Genomic DNA, 27,915 nt, shown 5'->3' with positions numbered 1-27,915 from the left:
TTTTTAAGGAACCGCCATTCTGTTCTCCATAGTGGCTGTATAAATTTACATTCCCACCAGCAGTACAAGAGGGTTCCCTTTTCTACACACCCTCTCCAGCATTTATTGTTTCTAGATTTTTTGATGATGGCCATTCTGACCAGTGTGAGATGATATCTCATTGTAGTTTTGATTTACATTTCTGTAATGATTAATGATCTTGAGCATTCTTTCACGTGTCTGTTGGCAATCTATCTTTTTTGGAGAAATGCCTATGTAGATCTTCTGCCCATTTTTGGATTGGGTTTTTTGTTTTTTTAATATTGAGCTGCATGAGCTGCTTGTAAATTTTGGAGATTAATCCTTTGTCAGCTGCTTCATTTGCAAATATTTTCTCCCATTCTGAGGGTTGTCTTTTCATCTTTATGGTTTATGGTTATGGTTTATGGTTTCCTTTGCTGTGCAAAAGCTTTGAAGTTTCATTAGGCCCCATTTGTTTATTTTTGTTTTTATTTCCATTTCTCTAGGAGGTGGGTCAAAAAGGACCTTGCTGTGATTTATGTCAAACAGTGTTCTGCCTATGTTTTCCTCTAAGAGTTTGATAGTTTCTGGCCTTACATTTAGGTCTTTAATCCATTTTGAGTTTATTTTTGTGTATGGTGTTATGGAGTGTTCTAATTTCATTCTTTTACATGTAGCTGTCCAGTTTTCCCAGCACCACTTATTGAAGAGGCTGTCTTTTCTCCACTGTATATTCTTGCCTCCTTTATCAAAGATAAGGTGACCATAGGTAAGTGTGTTTATCTCTGGGATTTCTATCCTGTTCCATTGATCTATATTTCTGTTTCTGTGTCAGTACCACACTGCCTTGGTTACTGCAGCTTCGTAGTATAGTCTGAAGTCAGGGAGCCTGATTCCTCCAGCTCCGTTTTTCGTTCTCGAGATTGCTTTGGCTATTCGGGGTCTTTTGTGTTTCCATACAAATTGTGAAATTTTTTGTTCTAGTTCTGTGAAAAATGCCAGTGGTAGCTTGACAGGGTTGCGTTGAATCTGTAGATTGCTTTGGGTAGTACAGTCATTTTCACAATGTTGATTCTTCCAATCCAAGAACACACTATATCTCTCCACCTGTTTGTATCATCTTTAATTTCTTTCATCACTGTCTTATAATAAGTTTTCTGCATACAGGTCTTTTGTCTCCTTAGGTAGCTTTATTCCTAGGTATTTTATTCTCTTTGTTGCAATGGTAAATGGGAGTGTTTTCTTAATTTCTCTTCCAGATTTTTCATCATTAGTGTATAGGAATGCAAGAGATATCTGTGCATTAATTTTGTATCCTGCTACTTTAACAAATTCATTGATTAGCTCTAGTAGTTTTCTGGTAGCATCTTTAGGATTCTCTATGTATAACATCATGTTATCTGCAAACAGTGACAGTTTTACTCCTTTCCCGATTTGGATTCCTTTTATTTCTTTTTCTTCACTGATTGCTGTGGCTAAAACTTCCAAAACTATGTTGAATAATAGTGGTGAGTGTGGACAACCTTGTCTTGTTCCTGAACTTAGTGGAAATGGTTTCAGTTTTTCACCACTGAGAATGATGTTGGCTATGGGTTTATCATATGTAGCCTTTATTATGTTGAGGTAGGTTCCCTCTGTGCCTACTTTCTGGAGAGTTTTTATCATAAATGGGTGTTGAATTTTGTCAAAAGCTTTTTCTGCATCTCTTGAGATGATCATATGGTTTTTCTCCTTCAATTTGTTAATACGGTGTATCACATTGATTGATTTGCGTATATTGAAGAATCCTTGCATTCCTGGGATAAACCCCACTTGACGTGGCATATGATCCTTTTAATGTACTGTTGGATTCTGTTAGCTAGTATTTTGTTGAGGATTTCTTCATCTATGTTCAACAGTGATATAGGCCTGTAGTTTTTTTTCTTTGTGACATCTTTGTCTGGTTTTGGTATCAGGGTGATGGTGGCCTCGTAGAGAATGAGTTTGGGAGTGTTCCTCCCTCTGATATATTTTGGAAGAGTTTGAGAAGGACAAGTGTTAGCTCTTCTCAAAATGTTTGATAGAATTCGCCTGTGAAGCCATCTGGTCTTGTGCTTTTGTTTGTTGGAAGATTTTTAATCACAGTCTCAATTTCAGTGCTTGTGATTGGTCTGTTTATATTTTGTATTTCTTCCTGGTTCAGTCTCCGAAGTTGTGCTTTTCTAAGAATGTGTCCATTTCTTCCAGGTTGTCCATTTTATTGGCAGAGAGTTGCTTGAAATAATCTCTCATGATCCTTTCTTTTTCTGCAATGTCAGTTGTTACTTCTCCTTTTTCATTTCTAATTCTATTGATTTGAGTCTTCTCCCTTTCTTTTTAAAAATTTTTTAAATTAGTTTCTGCTTTATAACAAAGTGAATCAGTCATACATATACATCTGTTCCCACATCCCTTCCCTCATGAATCTCCCTGCCTCCCACCCTCCCCATCCCACCCCTCCAGGCAGTCACAAAGCACCGAGCTGATCTCCCTGTGCTCTGCGGCTGCTTCCCACTAGCTATCTACCTTACGTTTGGTACTGTATATATGTCCATGCCTCTCTTTCGCTTTGTCACAGCTTACCCTTCCCCCTCCCCATATCCTCAAGTCCATTCTCAAGTAGGTCTGTGTCTTTATTCCCGTTTTACCCCTAGGTTCTTCATGCCTTTTTTTTTTTAATTCCATATATATGTGTCAGCATACAGTATTTGTCTTTCTCTTTCTGACTTACTTCACTCTGTATGACAGACTCTAGGTCTATCCACCTCATTACAAATAGCTCAGTTTCGTTTCTTTTTATGGCTGAGTAATATTCCATTGTATATATGTGCCACATCTTCTTTATCCATTCATCCGATGATGGACACTTAGGTTGTTTCCAGCTCCGGGCTATTGTGAATAGAGCTGCAATGAACATTGTGGTACATGTCTCTTTTTGAATTATGGTTTTCTCAGGGTATATGCCTAGTAGTGGGATTGCTGGGTCATATGGTAGTTCTATTTTTAGTTTTTTAAGGAACCTCCATACTGTTCTCCATAGTGGCTGTACCAATTCACATTCCCACCAGCAGTGCAAGAGTGTTCCCTTTTCTCCACACCCTCTCCAGCATTTATTGTTTCTAGATTTCTTGATGATGGCCATTCTGACTGGTGTGAGATGATATCTCATTGTAGTTTTGATTTGCATTTCTCTAATGATTAATGATGTTGAGCATTCTTTCATGTGTTTGTTGGCAGTCTGTATATCTTCTTTGGAGAAATGCCTATTTAAGTCTTCTGCCCATTTTTGGATTGGGTTGTTTGTTTTTTTGCTATTGAGCTGCATGAGCTGTTTATAAATTTTGGAGATTAATCCTTTGTCAGTTGCTTCATTTGCAAATATTTTCTCCCATTCTGAGGGTTCTCTTTTGGTCTTGTTTATGGTTTCCTTTGCTGTGCAAAAGCTTTGAAGTTTCATTAGGTCCCATTTGTTTATCTTTGTTTTTATTTCCATTTCTCTAGGAGGTGGGTCCAAAAGGATCTTGCTGTGATTTATGTCATAGAGTGTTCTGCCTATGTTTTCCTCTAAGAGTTTGATAGTTTCTGGCCTTACATTTAGGTCTTTAATCCATTTTGAGCTTATTTTTGTGTATGGTGTTAGGGAATGATCTAATCTCATACTTTTACATGTCCCTGTCCAGTTTTCCCAGCACCACTTATTGAAGAGGCTGTCCTTTCTCCACTGTACATTCCTGCCTCCTTTATCAAAGATAAGTTGACCATATGTGCGTGGGTTTATCATTGGGCTTTCTATCCTGTTCCATTGATCTATCTTTCTGTTTTTGTGCCAGTACCACACTGTCTTGATTACTGTAGCTTTGTAGTATAGTCTGAAGTCAGGGAGCCTGATTCCTCCAGCGCCGTTTTTCGTTCTCAAGATTGCTTTGGCTATTCGGGGTCTTTTGTTTTCCCAAACAAATTTTGAAATTTTTTGTTCTAGTTCTGTGAAAAATGCCAGTGGTAGTTTGATAGGGATTGCATTGAATCTGTAGATTGCTTTGGGTAGTAGAGTCATTTTCACAATATTGATTCTTCCAATCCAGGAGCATGGTATATCTCTCCGTCTATTTGTATCATCTTTAATTTCTTTCATCAGTGTCTTATAGTTTTCTGCATACAGGTCTTTTGTCTCCTTAGGTAGGTTTATTCCTAGATATTTTATTCTTTTTGTTGCAATGGTAAATGGGAGTGTTTTCTTGATTTCATTTTCAGATTTTTCATCATTAGTGTACAGGAATGCCAGAGATTTCTGTGCATTAATTTTGTATCCTGCTACTTTACCAAATTCATTGATTAGCTCTAGTAGTTTTTCGGTAGCATCTTTAGGATTCTCTATGTACAGTATCATGTCATCTGCAAACAGTGACAGCTTTACTTCTTCTTTTCCGATTTGGATTCCTTTTATTTCCTTTTCTTCTCTGATTGCTGTGGCTAAAACTTCCAAAACTATGTTGAATAAGAGTGGTGAGAGTGGGCAACCTTGTCTTGTTCCTGATCTTAGTGGAAATGGTTTCAGTTTTTCACCATTGAGGACAATGTTGGCTGTGGGTTTGTCATATATGGCCTTTATTATGTTGAGGAAAGATCCCTCTATGCCTACTTTCTGCAGGGTTTTTATCATAAATGGGTGTTGAATTTTGTCGAAAGCTTTCTCTGCATCTATTGAGATGATCATATGGTTTTTCTCCTTCAACTTGTTAATATGGTGTATCACATTGATTGATTTGCGTATATTGAAGAATCCTTGCATTCCTGGAATAAACCCCACTTGATCATGGTGTATGATCCTTTTAATATGCTGTTGGATTCTGTTTGCTAGTATTTTATTGAGGATTTTTGCATCTATGTTCATCAGTGATATTGGCCTGTAGTTTTCTCTCTTTGTGACATCCTTGCCTGGTTTTGGTATCAAGGTGATGGTGGCCTCGTAGAATGAGTTTGGGAGTGTTCCTTCCTCTGATATTGTTTGGAAGAGTTTGAGAAGGATGGGTGTTAGCTCTTCTCTAAATGTTTGATAGAATTCGCCTGTGAAGCCATCTGGTCCTGGGCTTTTGTTTGTTGGAAGATTTTTAATCACAGTTTCAATTTCAGTGCTTGTGAATGGTCTATTCATATTTTCTATTTCTTCCTGATTCAGTCTTGGCAGGTTGTGCATTTCTAAGAATTTGTCCATTTCTTCCAGGTTGTCCATTTTATTGGCACAGAGTTGCTTGTAGTAATCTCTCATGATCTTTTGTATTTCTGCAGTGTCAGTTGTTACTTCTCCTTTTTCATTTCTAATTCTATTGATTTGAGTCTTCTCCCTTTCTTTCTTGATGAGTCTGGATAATGGATTATCATTTTGTTTATCTTCTCAAAGAACCAGCTTTTAGTTTTATTGATCTTGCTATCGTTTCCTTCATTTCTTTTTATTTCTGATCTGATCTTTATGATTCCTTTCCTTCTGCTAACTTTCGGTTTTTTTGTTCTTTCTCTAATTGCTTTAGGTGTAAGGTTAGGTTGTTTATTTGAGATGTTTCTTGTTTATTGAGGTAGGATTGTATTGCTATTAACTTCCCTCTTAGAACTGCTTTTGCTGCATCCCATAGGTTTTGGGTCGTCATGTTTTCATTGTCATTTCTTTCTAGGAATTTTTTGATTTCCTTAGTCATCTCTTGGTTATTAAGCAGTGTATTGTTTAGCCTCTATGTGTTTGTATTTTTTACAGGTTTTTTCCTGTAATTGATATCTAGTCTCATAGTGTTTTGGTTTGAAAAGACACTTGACACGATTTCAATTTTCTTAAATTTACCAAGGCTTGATTTGTGACCCAAGATATGATCTATCCTGGAGAATGTTCCATGAGCCCTTGAGAAGAAAGTGTATTCTGTTGTTTTGGGATGGAATGTCCTATAAATATCAGTTAAGCCCATCTTGTTTCATGTGTCATTTAAAGCTTGTTTCCTTATTTACTTTCATTTTGGATGATCTGTCCATTGGTGAAAGTGGGGTGTTAAAGTCCCCTACTATGATTGTGTTACTGTCGAATTCCCCTTTTATGGCTGTTAGCATTTGCCTTATGTATTGCGGTGTTCCTATGTTGGGTGCATAAATATTTACAGTTGTTATATCTTCTTCTTGGATTGATCCCTTGATCATTATGTAGTGTCCTTTGTTGTCTCCTGTAATAGTCTTTATTTTAAAGTCTATTTTCTCTGATATGAGAATTGCTACTCCAGCTTTCTTCTGATTTCCATTTGCATGGAATATCGTTTTCCATCCCCTCACTTTCAGTCTGTATGTGTCCCTAGGTCTGAAGTGGGTCTCTTGTAGACAGCATATGTATGGGTCCTGTTTTTGTATCCATTTAGCCAGTCTATGTCTTTTGGTTGGAGCATTTAATCCATTTACTTTTTTTTTTTTTTGTGGTACGCAGGCCTCTCACTGCTGTGGCCTCTCCCGTTGCGGAGCACAGGCTCCGGATGCGCAGGCTCAGTGGCCATGGCTCACGGGCCCAGCCGCTCCGCGGCATGTGGGATCTTCCCAGATCGGGGTACGAACCCGTGTCCCCCGCATCGGCAGGCGGACTCCCAACCACTGCGCCACCAGGGAAGCCCAATCCATTTACATTTAAGGTAATTATCAATATGTATGTTCCTATTACCAGTTTCTTAATTTTGGGGGTTTGTTATTGTAGGTCTTTTCCTTCTGTTGTGTTTCCTGCCTAGAGAAGTTCCTTTAGCATTTGTTGTAGGGCTGGTTTGGTGGTGCTGAATTCTCTTAGCTTTGCTTATCTGTAAAGGTTTTAATTTCTCCTTCGACTCTGAATGAGATCCTTGCTGGGTAGAGTAATCTTGGTTGTAGGTTTTTCCCCTTCATCACTTTAAATATGTCCTGCCAGTCCCTTCTGGCTTGCCGAGTTTCTGCTGAAAGATCAGCTGTTAACCTTATGGGGATTCCCTTGTATGTTATTTGTTGTTTTTCCCTTGTTGTTTTTAATATTTTTTCTTTGTATTTAATTTTTGATAGTTTGATTAATATGTGTCTCGGTGTGTTTCTCTTTGGGTTTATCCTGCATGGTACTCTCTGTGCTTCCTGGACCTGATTGACTATTTCCTTTCCCATGTTAGGAAAGTTTTCTACTATAATCTCTTCAAATATTTTCCCAGACCCTTTTTTTTCTCTTCTTCTTCTGGGACCCCTATAATTCGAATGTTGGTGTGTTTAATGTTGTTTCAGAAGTCTCTGAGACTGTCCTCCATTCTTTTCATTCTTTTTTCTTTATTCTGCTCCCTGGCAGTTATTTCTACCATTTTATCTTCTAGCTCACTTATCCATTCTTCTGCCTAGTTATTCTGTTATTGATTCCTTCTAGAGTATTTTTAATTTCAGTATTTGTGTTGTTCTTCACTGTTTGTTTGCTCTTTAGTTCTTCTAGATCCTTGTTAAATGTTTCTTGTATTTTTTCCATACTGTTTCCGAGATTTTGGATCATCTTTACTATCATTACTCTGAATTCTTTTTCAGGAAGGTTGCCTATTTTGTCTTCATTTATTTGGTCTTGTAGTTTTTTACCTTGCTCCTTCATCTGTAACATTTTCTTTTGTCGTTTCATTTTTGTTTTTTTTTTGATGGGTGGTGCTGTATTCCTGTCTTACTGGTTGTTTGGTCTGAGATGTCCAGCATTGGAGTTTGCAATCAGTTGGAAAGAGCCAGATCTTGGTGCTGAGGTGTGGACCTCTGGGAGGCCTCACTCCAACTGATATTCTCTGGGGTCTGAGGTACTCTGTTGGTCCAGCAGTTTGGACTTGGAGCTCCCACCACAGGAGCTTGGGCCCGATCTCCGGCCTGGGAAGCAAGATCCTGCAAGCCGGTCATTGGGGGTTCCTCCCGTCCCTTTAGGTGTCCGTGGTCCCCCACTGGTGCCTGGTAGGTGACCTAGTTGGGAGGAGACGCGAATTCTGCGTCCTTCTAGTAGGCCATCTTGACTCCACCTCTGTACCTGTATTTTTAACAGGTGTAATTCAACAGGAAAAATCAACAGAGGCATAAGAACTGGAAGAAAAGAAGTAAAATTTTTTCTATTTGCAGATTATATGTTAGTATACCTAGGAAATCTTAGAGAATAAATGGAATAAATGACAGAACTAGTTCAAACAATGAAATAATTTAGTAACGTATAGGGATATAAAATTAGCAAACAGAATTCAACAGCTTTCATATATTGGGATGTCCAAAAAGCTCATTCCGGTTTTCTGTAACATCTTACAGAAAAACCCGAATGAACTTTTTGGCCAACCCAATATATAAACAATATTCAATTAAAAGATACGATAGTAGAGAAAACCCCATTTTCAATAGGAAAAAAGAAGATTAAATATTTACAAATAAACAAGAAACGTGCCAAATTCACAACATGAAAACCCTAAAATGCTCCTGAAAAACACAAAAGTAGATGTGAACAAATAAGAAGACATCCCTTGTTCTTGGATAGGATGGAAACCACACTTCTGCTAAACTAGCATTATAAACTTTAAGCAATCCCAATGAAATTTTTTATAGAGCTAAACTTTTCATTGACACTAAAATTGGTACTAATGTTAATACTAAAATTTGTATGGAAAAATAAACATATAAGAATATACTAAAAAAACAATGAAAAAGGAATGCTATGAGGACTGATTGGCCTTATCAGATATTAAAACATACTGTAAAGCCTCTACAATTAAAGCAGTGTGGTACTAGGAATAGATAAGAGTGACTAGTAGAATAGAATAGGAAGTCCAGATATACACCAAAACACACATGGAAATTGAATATCTCAAATCTCTGGAAAAAAGGATAAAGTTTTAAATAAATGGCAGTGATAAGTAGATAGACATTTGGAAAAAGATAAAGTTAGATCCATATCTCACACCACACAGAGAAGGAAAACCCGCAAATGACTCAGAGATCTGAATGTAAAAAATGAAACCACAGAAGTACTAAAGGGAAATATGGATGGATTCCCATATGATTTGAGTTTGGAAAAGAGCTATCTAACTATGATTGATAACTAGAGCAATGAAAGAAAAGAATGATATATTTGACTACTACATAAAACAACACCACCATCTTACGCAAAGTCAAAAACATTGACAAACTGGGAGAAAATACTTGTAACATATAATTGCAGATATATAAAGAACTCTTGAAATTTGTGGAAGAAGGATCAAAAAAGGGCAAAGACAAGAATACACAATCTACATAGGTACAAAAAGATACCGAAATGGCCTTTAAGCTTATGAAAGATGTTTAATCTCACTCATAATATGGGATACACAAATTAAAACTAGCATTTCACACCTATTATACATTGCCACAAGTTAAAAAAGTAAGAGAACACATTTTGTTGGTGAGGCTGTGGAGAAACATGCATTCTCTCACACTGATGATACAAGGGAAAACTGGCGCAACTCATCATGGAGAGGAATTTGACTACATGATCTTCTCACTTAGAAATCTCACTTCTAAGAGTCCACCCTGAAGATATACCTCCAACAATAACAAAACACCTATGCACAAGATTACTCATTGTAGTACTGTTGCAAAATACTGGAAACAACCTAAATACCCATATAAAGGAGTGTGGTTGAAAAAACTATCACACATGCAAAGGAAGTACTATACAGCTAAAAAAAAAGAATGAACAAGGTCTCTATGAACTGACAGGACATAGAGTGATTTCCAGGACATACGTTAGATTAAAAAAAAGCAAAGTGCGGAAGAGTAATCTAGAGTATGTTATCATTTGTATAGGAAAAAAAGGGGAGGAAATTAAGAAAGAGACATATGTGTTCATTTGTGTAAAAAGAAACACAGAAAGGATAAACCAGAAACTAATGAGATTGGTTACCACAGGGGGCAGCTGGGAATGGGGGGCAAGTATGGGGGTAGACTGGATTGGACAGGATGACGTGTCCCTGAAGATATCGTCCTGAATAGTTCTGATTTTTAGAACCATGTTAATGTTTCATATGCTCTGTAAATGCATACAAATACAAAATAAAGAAGAATGGGGAAGAAAAAACTAAAATGGAATATAATAAGATACAAATGAACATAAATGTGTTTCAAATGAAAAACTAGCCAATTGAAAAGGGGGCGTGGAAGAACTAACCTAACTTTTGAACACAGGCTAAGGACAAAAAGAACACTGATCTCTAGTTAGTAGGGTTTTGTTGTTGTTGTTGTTTTGGCAGTGGTATGAATTAGAAACTACTTTCTGTGCTTTCAAGGACTAAGCAAGCAAATAAACATATTGTGGTTTCCTTTTTTGTGTTTTATTTATTTAACATCTTTATTGGAGTATAATTGCTTCACAATGGTGTGTTAGTTTCTGCTTTAAAACAATATTGGGGAAAGGAGTTACTAACAGGAAAATGGGGAAAGCTAAAATGAACTCCATAGTACTGGACTGCAGTGGAAGGTATGAGTACGATTTCAGGTTTGTTTTTTTCAATATAGCTGTTGTAATGGACATAATGTGCTATGTGTGTACTTCTAGCCCTGATCATTAGTAGGGCCTAGAAACAATGACATCTCAATAGTAAAAGGTGTATCTTGTGCCCAGAACTTGGTTTCTAAATGCCAAACTTCGCTAAAAGAAATTTTTCTTTGAAGAAATAGCTAATTTCAAGGCTGAAGCTGATAAATACAACTAGGAATATCTAGTTGAGCTAAAACATGAAGTTCTTTAAAAAATGATAGGGTCACATCCAAAGGACAGAGAAGCAGGATTAAAAAGGTTCCCACTTGCCAAATCTGGGACAATTTAAACAACAAAATAAATAGACATGACAACTGAATACAACTTGTGATCCTGGAATGAATCCTGGATCAGAAAAACAATTTTTAAAATTTTGTTATAAAGAGGACTATTAGGACAATTATGGGAATTTGAATAAAGTCTTTAGATAATTTCTTGATTTTGATGGTTATCAAAGAGACTGTCCTACTCTTAGAAAAAACACATTGAAGAGACTGTCATACTGAGTGAAGTCAGACAGAGAAAGACAAATATCATATGATGTTGCTTATATGTGGAATCTAAAAAAATGGTACAAATGAACTTATTTACAAAACAGAAATAGAGTCACAGATGTGGAAAACAAACTTATGGTTACCAAAGGGGAAAGGGGGTCAATAAATTGGGAGGCTGGGATTGACATATACACACTACTCTCTACAAAATAGATAGTAAGAGCCTACTGTATAGCACATGGAACTCTACTCAGTACTCTGTCATGACCTATATGGAAAATAATCTAAAAAAGAGTGGATATGTATATTATAACTGACTTACTTTGCTGTACAGCAGAAACTAACACATTGTAAATCAACTATACTCCAATAAAATTAATTTAAAAATTAAATATGAAAAAAAAGAAAATATACATTAAAGTGTTTAGCGGCAAAGGGGTTGCATATTTGGAACTTATTCTCAAACATTTAGAAAAAAAATATGAATATATACAGAGAGAGTTCCATAATGATAAAACAAATATGGCAAAGATGTTAACATCTGGGGGATGTGGGTGAAAGGTACATGAAAAATCTTTGTCTTATTCATACAACTTTTCTGTAAGTGTGAAATTTCTTCAAAATAAAAAGTTTAAAAATAAATTTAAAAATCAAGATCATTGGGACTTCCCTGGTGGTTGAGAATCCTCCTTCCAATGCAGGGGATGCGGGTTTGATCCGTGGTTAGGAAACTAAGATCCCACAGGCCGCGACTACTGAACCTGTGCACCACAACTAGAGAGCCACGTGCCACAACTACAGAGCCCACGCGCTCTGGAGCCCGCGCACTCTGGAGCCTGCGCACCACAACTACAGAGAAGCCCACATGTTACAATGAAAGATCCTTCATGCCACAACTACGACCCGATGCAGCCATAAATAAATAAATAAATAGATATTTTAAAAATTAAAAAAAAAAACAAGATCTTTTCATATGGTAATAACTGCTACAAGGAAAATAAGACACGGTAATATTATAAAGAGTACTGGGGGAGGGGGCGTGGCGGCCTGCAAAGTAGTGCTTAAATTGGGAAATCAGAGAAATTAACATGTGAGCCAAGATGTAAATTACATTGGAAACCAGTGCATTTGAAGATCTGTGGGCTCAGACCTCCAGGCAAGGATACGCCAGGTACTCTAAGGTGAAAATGTACTTGGTGCCTTCAAGATACAGAAAGATGACAATAAGCATATGGAAGACTCGTAGTCAAAAAAATGATAATACTAAAAAAATAGTAAGCTACCCCTTTGTTCCTTATCAGAAAGCAAAGATGGGAGGAGACCAATATCCAGAGGGTATCCTGCTGTTCCTGACATCAATTTCTCAGCATAAGTAATGTAAAAACATTGACAACTAGTAATTCTTCTTAAAAAGCTCATCTTAAAGAAATAATGAGAAAGGCAAGGATTATGTAAAAAGATTCATTATGACATTATTTATTATAGCTAACATGGAAAACAAATAACCATCCCTGTAAGAATGTTGGAAGAAAATAATGGTATATCTATATAGGAGAACACTATACAGCCATATAACATATGCAGCTTATGACATAATGTTAAGTTAGGAAAGTAAGACAACAAATTGGTACCTATATGTCTCACATAAAGAAAAAGTTATCCAAAGAAACACTAGGGGAAGAAAACTCTAAACACTTTGCCTTAGGATGATGGGATTATGGGTTTTTTTCCCCTGCTAAATTACATTTTTCTAATTTTTTTACAATGAGCATATGTTACATTGACATTTGAGGGAAAAAACACTTGCAAATTGGAAAAATCATATCATACTATTTTTAATTTACCCATAACTACAAATTTTTTATCCATATCCATACCTACAATCCAAATCCATGCACTGCAATTTCAAAGTTCCTCTACCATTCCAAATATTTAATGATCCCAATTTTTTGGACTGAATTTATGAATGGAGGTTCAAGAGTGTTGGAACTTTTGACAAGCAGATGTTTAGGTGGGAGGGGCCAGGCTATAAAGGAGGAACTTTCTTCAAATTGGAAAAAATACAAGTTATTTCTGTGGCTTGGCCTTTTAGAATTCACCCTTAGGTTTTCTGAAAGTTTCCCTGTCCTATTCCAGGTAGGCTGTCTTGATAAGTATTTCTGATATTCAGTGAAAGAACAGGTAAAAATTAACAGTCACAATTCTAGGTGCCAACTGTAAGATTCAATTACTGCTCAATCAATGATGAAATACATTTAGAAGCTTGATATGAATAAATCATTTCTCGGTTTCTCTGGGACAATGTAAATGTATGCATAACTGAAAAAAAATTTCCCAAGAATTGTTAGGGATGGCTTGGATGCTTGGCTGCTGAAACAGTGTGGTAATGCAGAAAAAACAGAGATTTTAGATTCAAAACAAATCTAGGCTTCACTACTTTCTAAGTGCTTTAATTAAACTTGTTAACACCTCTAAACTGCGGCCTTCTCTTTGAAAATGGGGATACCACACCTATTACTGTGAGAGTTAGAGCTAATATATATAAGTGCTTAGTAACTGCCTGTATCAAAGCAAGTAATTAAACAATGGGAGCCAAACCAAAACAAAAGACAAAACTAGCCTGCATTTTCCCCATTTCTTCCAGCCCTGATTACATGCTTCATATTTTAATTCTACACCAAGGTTTTCTCAACTTTGGCACTCTTGAAATTTTGGCTGGATAATTCAATGCTCAGTAGCAACCTTGGCTTCAATTTACTAAATACCCTAGCTGCGAAAATCAAAAATATCTCCACACACTGCTGAATGTCCCCTGGGGCACAAAACTACCCCCAGTTGAGAACCACTAATCTACACAAATGGTTAATTATAGGAACACTGTTTAATAGGGCAGACCAAAAGAAGCAACTTCATTTTTCCCAGACTGCTGAAAGTCAGTGATGGGAGAGAAAGAAGGAAATATCTCATTTCATATAAAGAAACTGTTTGTTTTATGAAGGGTCTCTGTTACAGAATGTGCTCATTTAAATGTAGGTTGGACAAGTTAACTTATCCAAGCCTTAGTTTCCTCATATGACTGTTCTATGGATTAAATGCATAATATAAGTAAAGCACAGTATCTGGTACATAATAAGCACTCAATAAATGTTGGTCATTCTTATAATAATCTAGGTACTCTTTCCAATCCTAGGCTTTCAGGTCCTACTTATCATCCTTTGTCCCAAATTCATCACTTTATACATACATTTATAACTACTCCAAGCCCTGAAGTGGTCCTAACCCTTCTTGAGGTCATGGGGTATAAGAAAAATGCCTGAGCTGGCAGCAGGAGATTTTGGTTGTAATTTTGAGAAATCTTCCCCAACCAAGGCTGATTACCACTGACAAAGGATATGTATCTGTGAATTAGAGTCAGGAAGCATACTATTTATGCAGAGAAGAGTGAGTAAAATTAGTTAGGGCAAAGAAAGAAGAAGAACACTACCTTGATTTCCATTAGGGCACAACTACTGCTGCAATTCATACATTAGTGTAGAGTGAAAAAACATGAGCAGAATTCCAAAACTGAGTATAATCCATCTGAGAGATTTTCTTTAAGTTCAGAGTACTTTTTATGTTAAAAAGTAGACATTTCTAAAATAATTTACTAGAGACAATTTATAAAATGACCGTCTATGATGATAAGCTATGTAGATGGAGTTATCAAGTAATTTTTGAAAAATCAATGATCAGGCATGAATCAGAAGTCCTGGAAAAGAAAAGTGACCAATAACCTATAAAATGGAGTTGCAGAAAAAAAGTCATTACTAAGTGAAAGAATGATTGATGACTCTCATTTATGCAGAAATGAATATAAAATTTTATTATAGCTCACCTGTAGTTTCTGAGTCAAAGAGTCCCTCTGTTCTTGTAGTTCTCTGGCATTATCAATTTCTTGTTTTAATCTTTCTATTTCCTAGAAAAAGTAGAGCAATATCTTTAACAATATTAAGGAAAGAGAAGGCCTTATTTTTCCCTGAAATTATTGTCCCAGTCCTTAGAAAAAAGATGACTTAAAAAACATTCCTTTATACTGATTTCAAGGGGTAAATTCATCTTTATGGGTATGTTGTCTAGTACAGCATAATCTTAAGCAACAAATCAGCTTGGTTGCTTTGGTACAGCACTGCTTAGAAACAGCAGTCTGAACATTTTAAGGTTGCTTCAAGCTTTGTGGATATAATTCTTTCCTGGGATATTAAACCTTTTGACTGGAAACTAGACAAAGGAACAGCTTGTAAAATTCATTTAACTTCTAATGGTTTTCTGTTGTTTGTATGAATGCAATTCTCATTACAGAAGGCAAGAGGCAGTATCTCAGTCTGACTGCCTCACTGTAGTTCATAACAGACACAGGGATGGGAAAAATATGAACAAGCTTAATATCACTCAAGAAAAATTTCATCCTAAAAACACCCCACAACCCGACCTTACTGCATAAAGTACCTTTAAATCTGACATAGACTGTAATGTTTTTACACATATTTTAGTGAGATTACAGACAAGTGAGAAGTAGCAAATACCTCTTCCTTCACTTTCAGCGTCTCTTCCAATTCTTGTATTGTCTGATTTAATTCTGTCTTATGGGTATGTACTGCATTTGCTTGACTACTAACACATTCAAGCTCAGTAACCTAAAATTAAATGAGAACACAGATTAAATTACACAATTTCAAAGGATTTCTTGCTGAAGACATATAAGTCCCTGATAGGTGACTAATGAATTTTGAATCAATATATCAAAATTAATTTTGAGAAATATTGACAGGGTAGAATGAATAGAATTGATTCTTTAAAAATATCAATTTAGGGGACTTCTCTGGTGGCACAGTGGTTAAGAATCCTCCTGTCAATGCAGGGGACACGGGTTCCACCTCTGGTCCGGGAAGATCCCACATGCCACGGAGCAACTAACCCCTGTGCCACAACTACTGAGCCTGCACTCTAGAGCCCGAGAGCCACAACTACTGAGCCTGTGTGCTGCAACTACTGAAGCCCATGCGCCTAGAGCCCGTGCTCCGCAACAAGAGAAGCCACCACGATGAGAGGCCCGCACACCACAACAAAGAGTAGCCCCCGCTTGCTGCAACTAGAGGAAGCCTGCATGCAGCAACGAAGACCCAACGCAGCCAAAAATAAATAAAATTTAAAAATTAAAAAAAAAATCAATTTAGGACTAAGGAAAAAGAACAAAGGAAATAATTAGACTTGGTCATGAAAAGGTTAGGAGAACTTAAATTAAGTGATTAATGACAGTAGAGAACCCCTGTAACAAAAGTCTTCTTTAAAAATTTCTTCTGAAAACAAATTCAAAATCAGCCATCTGCCCTCCATCTGTAGCCTTCAAATTAAATATGGGTTCTGAAAACTGGCCTTGCAGAAGTGAAAAAGTTTTCAAAGACATTTCTAAAATGTAAAGGAATCTGGAAGAAAAGATATGTTTAAAATACAACTTAAATCATTTGATACTAGAATATCTTCATATCAATTTGTTCTTAGAGCAAAAGAGAACAGTTCTCTACTCGATACAAATTTACTGAGGGTCCAGAGAGCAACATAACTTCTAATGTGCACTTGCTATTTTTTGAGAGGGCAGAGAATGGCATTATCCTTATAAGTTATACCATCCAAAAACAGTCAAAATAGACAGAAGTCAACATAAACACACACACACCTTATCAAAGCTCTCTACACATTTCAGGATCTCATACATTTTGATTGACTAGAATATAATAAATTGTAGACTACTAAGGAAACAGCAAATCTCTCTCCCTCACATTTTCCAAGTATTGAATTAACCCCCATATTCTGTCACTCTACCTCTCATATCACTTTCTTGCTTTCTATTCATGCTCTAAGAGCCTTGTGCAGACCCTTATCATCCAGGTGTAAACAAAAACAATGACCTGCCAGTGGACCTAATTATATCCTTTGTCTATTTTTATCTCTTCTGCAAACTGCTAATATCCATCTTTCATTGTGTGACTGTCCCATTAAAAGCCTTTCAATGGCTCATCTTTTTCATAGCATCAAATCTAAACTCTCAGGTCCTCCATAAGCTAGCCACAAACTACTTAAACATCTCATTGCCCAAGACACCGAGTTATGCACTTTCAGCTAAAAGCAGGCAAATCTCCCTGTCCTAAGAACAAACCATGCTCATATCCATCTTGTTGACTTAACTAGAATGTCTTCTCTTACCTCTGAAAACCATTCAAAACTAACCAAACCCTCAACTCTCAGCTCAGAATGCACTTCTCTAGAAAGCCATTCCTATCTACTCAAGTGCTCAAGGCTCTCTTGACCTCTGGTCCACAACACTGAACATCTGTTCAAAAATCTTGGGAATTATTTCTCTATTGTTTAATATATATTAGTTTTCTTTGCTCAATTAGGTAGTATATTCCTCATGAGGAGTTCTAGTTTTGATGATGATGGAGTAGCTTTTACTGGATTACCTTTCCCTCAGATAACAATTGCAAATCATGGGCAAAATGTAAACATCAACTGTTAGAAGGCCCTGGTGAATGACCAAATTGGGCAAAAGACTGAAAGAAAGCATCATACTGGGTGAGATACACATTTACACATCTTTTTGCCTGAAGGCACTGTGCAGTCTGGCTGAGTTGCTTGACTAGAACTCAAGCAAAAACCTGAGATCTTATTTTCTCAAGGAGTCTGAGGAGTTGGGGATGCCTCAGAACAGCTTAAGCAACCAGAAATTCAGGGAACTGTATGAAAAAATGACCTCTAAAAAGCATACAGAAAGCCCTTAAATCTTTGGCTGACTTCTGAACTGAACATGTAAAAGTAGGAATCCAAGGAGTTCAGCGGTATAGGAGAGAAGCTAGAAGGCTGAAAGAGCTAAGCCGTGGTAGTGCTCACCACAGAGAAGACACTATGAGGTTAGAGTCCCACCAAAGTAGGTCTTAGCAAGCACCTTAAGCTTCCCACTGAAACCCCAGAAGAGTTATGCCTTAGAAATAAAGATTTTCCAGGACTCAAGGATTCACCCTAGAATTAAGAACAAAACGGAAATAAACCAACTAGTAAAGCATAAGTCTATACCTCCCAAACTTCAAAGTACAGTCAGCCCTCCATACCCACGGTGGCTGTAAAACCTGTGGATACAAAGGGACGAATGTACTATGCCATTTTATATAAGGGACTTGAGTACTTGTGGATATTGGTATCCAGGAGGTGGTTGGTCGGGGTGGGGGGGGGGTCCTGGAACCAATCCCCCTCAGATACCAAGGGATGACTAAACAAGTCATTTAGCTGCTCGCTGAAACAAAATTCAATACTGAATATTCAGAGAAAGATAACAGAATCTATGGGCTCTATAACATCATCTCATTTAACATATCCAATATACAACCAAAAATGACTAGACATGTGAGGAAATAGGAAAACACAACCTGTAGTAAAGACAAAATATATATGTATATATATTTATAAATATATATAAAAAATGCTAAAGGAGGTTACTCAGGCTGAAGGGAAATGGCACCTGATGGAAATGCAGACCTACAGGAAGGAAAGAAGAGTACTGGAGATTATAATTATGTGAGTAAATAAAAATACTTTGTTTCTTAAATTCTTTAAAATTCAATTGACTACTTAAAGCAAAAATTCCTCAAGGGCAGGGAATACATAAAAAGGATAGCTCCTCAATGAATGTTTTTTGGATTATGAATCAGTTGTCCTAAGTTAATTTTTTTTATTGTGGTAAAAAAACAATAAAAAACACAGTAAAAGTTTATCATCTTAACCATTTTTAAATGTACAGTTCAGTAGTGTTAAGTATATTCACATTGTTGTGAAACAGATCTCTAGAGCTTTTCATCTTGCAAAATGGAAACACTATATTCATTAAATAACAACTTCCCTCTTTCCCCCTCATGAGTTGACTTTTATACTTAGGATAGAATGGTGTTTACTCAGGGTTCTTACTCTCTACTCAACTTCTATCTTACTTCCCTGGTCATCCTGGTCCACTAAGTACATTCCTCAAACTGTGCTCTAAGTCCATTTCCTCTTGTCTATGGGGTTCACTTCTTTGGCAGCTGTTTGAAAAACAGAAACTAGTGGCATCTGCTTCCTACTGGGTGAATGCATATGCTTTGAATAAAATAATTCTTTATTAAGTAATTGTTTAGTCTTCTGATATTAATGGTATTGCGATGTCTGATTTTTCTTTTACTGCCCCATATTTGTATTGTTACCAACTTTTATAAAGAATTTTCTACCTGTATTTTTCAAATTTACTGTTGTTTCTTTAAGAAACAACAATAAAATAAAATAATAATAGCATTATCATTAACTCTGGAATTATACGTCAATTCAGTATCTCAATTTTCACAGGAATTACAGAGTCTATGTTATTATTCCTATTTTATAGACGAGAATACTGAGTAGAAAGTGGGGAACAACTTACCAAAGGTCAGACAGCTAATAAGTGGCACAACAGGAATTTGAAATCAGGTATTTGGACTCCAAAAGCTGTATATTCTTCATTCCCATTAAACTGCAGAAAATATTTTTCTTAACCAATAAACATATAATACAAACCATATATATGTTTTGATAACCAACAAAAATCTCCATAAGATGTTCCTGTGCTGAATCTACATGTAAATTTCCTCTGATCAAGAAAATCTGTTAGCCATAAATCCTTACCGATAGCAGCCCTGAACTTACCCGTTTGTGCAGACGTTCTGCTTCCTCCTGATATGCAGCAAGTTGCTGTTTCCATTGTTTCACATTGGCAGTGGACTCCAACAGGGCTGCAGTGAGTTTGGCATTATTTCCTTTGAGGGTAGCCAGTTCAGCCTCCCAATGTTTGCTGATTGCTGAACTAAAATAAAAGAAAATTCTGCCCATTATGCTGAATATTGTTACATTGAAGAGACAGCAGTACTCACTTCTATTATTTGGTTTATAACCCATGAATGTTTCAAAAACAACCGAAAAAGAATAAAAACACAAATATTTCACTGAAATGTTCCTAGTGAATAAAACCTACCAAGTAAAGAAATATAAAAGCTACCAAAGTAGAAGGCTTAATGTGGAAGAGTTCCCTTCTTTATGTCAGATACAAGTATCTACAGAAGAGATTCTACCCATCCTCTTTTGAGGAATAAACATTATATCTTGAAAAATATCTATAAACAAAACCTAACAACGTACTATATTTTTTAAGAGCGTCAAAGAAGCCTGAAGTACAATTTCATTCCTTAATATAAGACATATGAGGATGCTTCAATGTTAATAAGTTCTGGAACATGTAATACAGTATTTCTTTTGAAATTGTTGATTTACGTCATCTTATTCAGAATTTTTAAATGCCCCAAATACAAAATTTGCTGTAACAAATTGAATTCAGGTCATATGATAGGCTAGACCTAGAAACTGGTTCTAAAAACTTAACTTCTGATAGAATTCCAGTGTCACTTATAGAACAAAACTAAAGCAATCACCTTTTTCCTCATTTAATGTTCTACTTGATAAGTTACCCAGAGTTAAGTATCTCAGCCAAGATAATTTTCTATTACAAAGACAATTCCATTAGGTGAGAAGACCCCTCTCTTGATAATTCCTTCTTAACTTTCCAATGAAGAAAGAATTACCTCATTTGAAAGAAAAAGATGGTTTCTCTTTCTCATTATTGAACAGTTTATTCCTATTAGTGAAATTCTACTAACTTCATCCCATTAACTAGTGATGATAATAGCTTTCTTTAATCAGCATTTTGGGTTTTAAAAAGTCATTTGCATCACAGAGCAAATGTTTTGGTGGATTGATATTTTATAGTAATCTTAATATATATTGTATAAAAGAAAGCATCATTTCAATCATGAAGATTTCTAGAGCTCATCACCAGTAAGAAGACATATCAGCATAACAAGATCATTTCTGTGGCATTCTTCCCAAAAATGCATAGCCATCATTAAAATTTTGAAAAAACATCATATATATTCTACAAAATAACTGACTGGCACAATTCAAAAATGTCAGAAAAAGGTAAGTTTGAGAAACAGAATGGAGGAGACTAAGAAGAAATAATTAAATGCAATGTGGGATCCTGGATGGGTTCCTAGAACGGAAAAGGGACACTGGTGACAACTGAGATCTGTAGTTTAGTTAGTAGCATTATATCAATGTTAATTTCCTGATTTTAATAATTATATTATGGTTACGTAAGATGTTAACGTGAAGACAAGCTGGATGAGGGTATGTAAGGATTCTCTGTACAGTTTTTGCAATTTTTCTGTAAGTCTAAAATCAGTTTTAAATGAAAAGTTAAAAAATTTTCTAAAGTTTACAGAAAAAACTTCATCAACCATGAAAGGACAAAATCAAATGATAAGTTAAGCTATTAATTTAACAATCCATTTCTATCCTTAAAAAGAAAGCTCTTTCCATTTCTTCTTTTGTGGAATGATTTTCCAGGTTCAGATTTTCTGAGTAAACCATGCACCAATTCACCTGCCCTAACTGAATTATAGATTTTTAAACCATCTACCAATTTTTTCTGCTACAGATGTTAGTTTTATTTAAATGCACTCTATAATCTGACAACAAAAATATTACTGAACTAATTTAAACACTTGATACATGCAAATATCAAACCACTTAAAAATTAAAGAGCAGAAAAAATGATTTTGAATATTTCTAAAACACATTTGTTGAAAATTTCACAATTATAAAGTAAGATTACCGTTTTTATAAAAGGAAAAAGAACAAAAATGAGAGTGCTTTATTTTTTATTTCTCTAGGTTTTATCTTACAATCTGTATGTAGCAAAGTCCATTAAGAATTTGAGAATTCAGCCTACATCACAATTATTTCAGTCATTATTTGTGTATTGTCCAAATGTTAGCCGCTAGCTGCATGTGGCCATTTACATTTAAATTGCTCAGAATTAAAGTAAAAAATTCAGCTTCTCAGTCCCTTTGGGCACATTTCATATGCTCAACAGCCACACATGACTAGTGGCTATCATACTGGACAGCAAAGATACAGAACTTTTCATCATCACAGAAAGTTCTACTGGACAGTACTGTCCTAGATGATCTCTACATTTCTGTTTTTTTTCCCAATTCTTTGCATTATGGGCTGAATTGTGTCTGCTCACGAATGAATGTGTTAAAATACTAACCCCCAGTACCTCAAGATATGAGTATATTTGAAGACAGGGTCTTAAAAGAAGTAATTAAGTTAAATGGGGTAATTAGAGTGATCCCTGATCCAATATGACTGGTGTCCTTATAAGAAGATGAATTAGAACACAGACATGCACTGAGGAAGGTCATGTGAAGACACTGGAAGAAAGCATCTGTAAGCCAAGGAGAGGTCTCAGGAGAAACAACCCTATCAACACCTTGATCTTCAGACTTCCAGCCTACAGAAAATAAATGTCGATTGTTTAAGCCACCCAGACTGTGGTGTGTGTTAGGGCAGCCCTAGTAAACAAATTAATACTACATATGACTTAAAAAAAAACCCACTATATATCTGTAATATTACGATTTATAATAAACATACATTTTGGTCTTTGTCCATGGTTCCTAGTTCAACAGTTCCCCAAACCCTTAGACTTTCCTAAGTAATAGAGCAATGGGAGCATCTTTTTTATAATATTTGGTCTTTTGTCCTTGGTTCCTGAAACTGATCCAGAGCCATAAAGGTGAAATGTGTCTTGTTATTCATAATAAGCCCTGTTCAGCCACAAGTAAGTTTATGTTAATGAGGTGACTTGGGGAAACCCCTAAAGATGGGGGGACTGGCCTCTAAGGGAACCAACCATGAGAACAGAGTTGGAACTTTCAGTCCGAATCCCTGATTTCCAGGGAGGGAAGAGGGGCTGCAGACTGAATCAATGACTAATGGCCAATGAGTTAATCAATTATGTCTACATAATGGAGCCTCCATAAAAACCCAAAAGGATGAGGTTTGGAGAGCTTCCATGTCAGTGAACCAGAATGCATTCACATACCACTGTGCTGGGCCCCAAACTCCACAGTGACAGAAGTTCCAGGGATCCTTGGGTGAGGGAAGAGGCCACCACTGTGGAAAAGCCACAAAGCATGGTCAGGATTCTTTTCCTCTATGGAAACAAAGCCTTAAATCACTGGGAGAAGGGGAGAAAATCTTGTTACCCCCACCCTCCCAGACACAGATGAAGACCCATGATGGCTAAGGGAAAAGTAGGGAATAAAACTCTATAACCCTGTGAAAAGAACAAAAAACAGTCCTAGACTACTGGAGGTCCTAGACCCTTAGAGGTCTCCAACCCTGGGGGACGGGGCAGGAAACTCCTGCATAAGACTGTTAGATTTACAAGGATGAATGTCTGCTACTTGGAGGGGTACAGGATCACTGAGAGAACCCCACCCTGATACCCCAGGACAGAGGGCCTGCCCAAGATTGAGGCTGGACAAGGACAATAGAGAAACCTACCCTATCCCCTACCACCAAGCTGACAGCAGCCTTCTACTGGGGGGAGATCAAGAGATAGACCCCCTCTGAGGCAAAGGTACATAGAAAAGACCAAAAGCTGAGGGTGGAGTAGAAACAGTAAGAAAACCTTCCAGCAACCCAAACCCAACTCTAAGCACATAGTAATGCTAGACATGTTTAAAGCCTGTGATGTACTCATGGTAACCACAGCAACAACAAATTCCAAATCCAGCTTAACCTTCACACTAACAATCTAGCAGAAGAGTCAGGCCCATCTCCAGGAGTAAATACTATTTATCTTTATGGAATGCCTTACTTTTGGCATTCAATAAAAAATTATAAGACATACCAAAAAGTAAGGGAAAAAACCTACTGCCAAGAGAGAAAGCAGTCAACGGAGTCACACCCATAGATGACCACAATGTAGTATTTATCAAACAAGGAATGTAAAATAGCTATGCTAAAGGTTTTAATGGAAAAGGAGGACACCCTGTATCATCAGATGTTGAATTTCAACAGAGATGGAAACTATAAGAGTCAAATGGAAATGCTAGAAGTAAAGAACATGATAATAGAGATGAAGAATTCTTCTGACAAGCTCATCAGTAAACGTGACATGGCTGCATAAAATTCAGTGAACTTGAAACCAAATAGAAATTAGCCAAACTGAAACACAAATAGAAAAAAGAATGAAAAAAGAAACAAGGTGTTCAAGATGTGGGGTAATATCAAACTGTTCAACTAATGTGTAGCTGGAATCCCAAAAGGAGAAGAGAGAAAAAGGCAGAAGAAATATATATATATATATATTTTTTTTTGCTGTACACGGGCCTCTCACTGTTGTGGCCTCTCCTGTTGCAGAGCACAGGCTCTGGACGCGCAGGCTCAGCAGCCATGGCTCACGGGCCTAGCCGCTCTGCGGCATGTGGGATCTTCTCGGACCGGGGCACGAACCCGTGTCCCCTGCATCAGCAGGCGGACTCTCAACCACTGCGCCACCAGGGAAGCCCCAAGAGAAGAAATATTTTGAAGAGAATCTGCCTAAGAATTTTCAAAAAATAATAAAAGACATTAAACCTCAGATCCAAAAAACTCAAAACCATGTAACATATAGAAGAACAAAAGTAACAATTACAGTAGGTTTCTGATCACAAACTAAGTAATTCAAAAGACAATGGAGTGACAGTCATGAAAGAAAACAATTCTCAGCTCAGAATTCTACACACAACAAAAATACCTCTCTAAATGAAAGTGAAATAAAGAGTTTTTCAGACAAACAACAGATGAGAGAATTCATTAACAGCAGACATACACTATAAGAAATATTAAAGAAAGTTCCTCAGGTGAAAGATTATGATACAAGAGCAAAACCTGGATCTCCAAGGGAGAGAGGAAAGACAGGAAAATATCTGAAAATGATTAAAATGAAGATAGTTATAAAGGGTCTAAGACAATCCAAAGGAGAAAGAATAGTCTTTTAAACAAATGGTGCTGAAACAACTGGATAACCACATACAAAAGGAAAAACAAAGAATCTTGACTCATATCTCATATTCAATACAAAAATTAACTCAAAATATAAAACTATAAACTTCTAGAAGAAACCATAGGAGAAAATGTTTGTCTCCCTCAGTTAGGCAAAGGTTTCTTAGATACAACACCAAAAGGGTGATCCATTTTAAAAAACTGAGAAAAGGGATTTTATAAAAATTGAAACATTCTCTTTGAAAGACACTATTTAAAAATGAAAAGAGATTCTGGAATGCAAGAGTGGATCAACAAAGCAAAAATCAATATAGCATACCACATTAACAGAATGAAGGGGAAAAAAACCATGTGATCATCTCAATTGATGTAAAAAAGGCACTTGACCAATTTCAACATCCTCTTGTGATTTTTCAAAACACTCAATAAACTAGGAATAGAAAGAAACTACCTAACATAATAAAGGCCATGTAAGAAAAGCACATAGCTAGTATCAGACTCCAAGGTGAAAGACTGAAGCCTTTTCCTTTAAGACCAGAAACAAGACTTTAAATTCCATATGATACAGGAAGTCCCAGCCAGAGGAATTAGGCAAGAAAAATAAATAAAAGGCATTTAAATTGGAAAGGAAGAAATGAAATTATCTCTGTTGCAGATGACATGGTCTTATATGTGGATAACCCTAAAGATTCCACAAAAAAGCTGTTAGAACTAACAGATGAGTTCAGCAAAGTTGCAGGATACAAAAATCAGCACACAAAAACTAGTTGTGATTCTATATACATGGAACAATCTGCAAAGGAAATTAAGAAAACAATTCTGTTCACAATAGTATTAAATAGGATAAATTACTTAGGAATAAACTTAACCAAGAAGGTGAAAGACTTGTACAATGAAAACTATAAAATGTTGCTGAATGAAATTAAAGAAGACACAAATAAACAGAAAGACATACCATGTAGACAGACTGGAAGATTTAATATTGTGAAGATGTCAATACAACCCAAAGTGATCTACAAATTCCCAACAGTGCTTTTTGGAAAAATAGAAAAATCCATCCTAAAATTCATATGGCACCTCAAGAAACTCTGAACAGATAAAACAATCTTGAAAAAGAAGAACAAAGTTAGAGGTCTCACATTTCCTGATTTCAAATGTATTATAAAGCTACGGTAATCAAAATAATGTGGTATTGACATAAAGGCAGACATATAGACCAAAGGAACAGAGAGTCCAGAAATAAACCCTCACATATGTGGTCAAATGATTTTCACATACATGGTTGCCATGGCCATTCAATGAGAAAACGACAGTTTTTTTCAACAAATGGTGCTGGGAAAACTGGATATCCACATGCAAAAGAATGAACTTAGTTCTGTGTCTCACACCATATGCAAAAATTAACTAAAAATGGATCAAGCATAGGAGCAAAAACTATAAAACCCTTAAGAAGAAAACATATGTGAAAAGCTTCATGACATTGGACTTACAATGATTTCTTGGATATATCAAAGAAAGCACAGGTAATAAAAGAGAAAAATAGATACAGCTGGAGTATGGCAAAATTTAAAACTTCTGTGCATCAAAGGATACAATCAAGAGAGTTAAAAGGCAACCCACAAATTGGAAAAGATATTTGCAAATCATATATCCAGAATATATGAAGAATTCCTACAACTCAACAACAAAAAACAAGCAGCCTGATCAAAACATGGGCAAAGGACTAGAATAAATATTTCTCCAAAGAAGATACACAAACGGCCAGTAAGCACTTGAAAAGATGCTCAACATTGCTAATCATTAGGGAAATGCAAATCAAATTCAAAAATGAAATACTACCTTACACCCATTTGGATGGCTACTGTCAAAAAAACAGAAAATAACAAGCGTTGGTGAGAACATGAAGAAATTGGAACCCTTGTGCACTGTTGGTGGGAATGGGGCAGTTGCCGTGGAAAACGGTATGGCAGTCCCTCAAAAAATTGATAAGAGAATAACCATATGATCCAGTAATTCCACTTCTTGGTAAATATCTAAAATATATTTGCATAACAATGTTCATAGCAGTATCATTCAAGATAGTTAAAAGGTAGAAGCAACCCAAGAATCCACTGATGCATGGATAAACAAAATGTGGTAAATACATCATACATACAGTGGAGTATTACTGAGCCTTAAAATGGAAGGAAATTGGGGCTTCCCTGGGGGTACAGTGGTTAAGAATCCACCTGCCAATGCAGGGGACACGGGTTCGAGCCCTGGTCCAGGAAGATCCCACATGTCGCAGAGCAACTAAGCTCGGGCACCACAGCTACTGAGCCTGCGTGCTGCAACTACTGAAGCCCACGTGCCTAGAGCCCGCACTTTGCAACAAGAGAAGCCACTGCAATGAGAAGCCCACACACTGCAATGAAGAGTAGCTCTCGCTTGCCGCAACTAGAGAAAGCCCGCACGCAGCAATGAAGACCCAACACAGCCAAATCAAACAAACAAACAAAAACTTTAAAAAAAAAAAAAAGGAAGGAAATTCTTATACATACTACGACATGGAGAAACCCAGAGGACATTATGCTAAGTGAAATAAATTAGTCACAAAAAGACAAACACTATATGATTCCACCTATATAAGTTAGCTAGAGTAGTCAGATTCGTAGAGACAAAAAGTAGCAGGGTAGCTTCCAGGTGCTAGCGGGAAGAGAAGAATGGAGAATTTTTGTTTAAAGGGTATATAATGCGTCAGTTTTGCAAGATGAAAGAGTTCTATAGATTGGTTCCACAACAACATGAATATACTTAACAATATTGAACTGTACACTTAAAAATGGTTAAGATGATAAATTTTATGTTATATATATTTTACCCCAGTTTTTT

General features: G+C 36.4%; 1 protein-coding gene across 2 annotated transcripts in view; it reads right to left on the bottom strand.

The window, feature by feature from the left end:
- HOMER1 (homer scaffold protein 1) overlaps positions 1-27,915 on the bottom strand; it is a 128,268-nt gene that overhangs the window by 8,212 nt on the left and 92,141 nt on the right. Inside the window, exons 6-8 of one of the 2 annotated variants that reach the window (XR_014293990.1) lie at positions 19,798-19,954; positions 15,621-15,731; positions 14,933-15,006 (exon numbers count right to left, since the gene is read on the bottom strand). Coding sequence is in view for 1 of the 2 variants with exons in the window: in XM_082620317.1 (XP_082476443.1) it covers positions 14,933-15,013; positions 15,621-15,731; positions 19,798-19,954 (349 nt within the window). In the remaining variant the exon portion in view is untranslated. Of the gene's footprint in view, positions 1-14,932; positions 15,014-15,620; positions 15,732-19,797; positions 19,955-27,915 lie in introns of both variants that reach the window. The other variant, XM_082620317.1, reaches the window with a different exon arrangement.

This window comes from Mesoplodon mirus (genome assembly GCF_964341445.2).
Source record: "Mesoplodon mirus genome assembly, chromosome: 5".
In the NCBI taxonomy this organism is placed as follows: Eukaryota; Metazoa; Chordata; class Mammalia; order Artiodactyla; family Ziphiidae; genus Mesoplodon; species Mesoplodon mirus.
The sequence above is the reverse complement of the archived record's forward strand: the minus strand, read 5'-3'. Positions and strand labels throughout refer to the sequence as shown.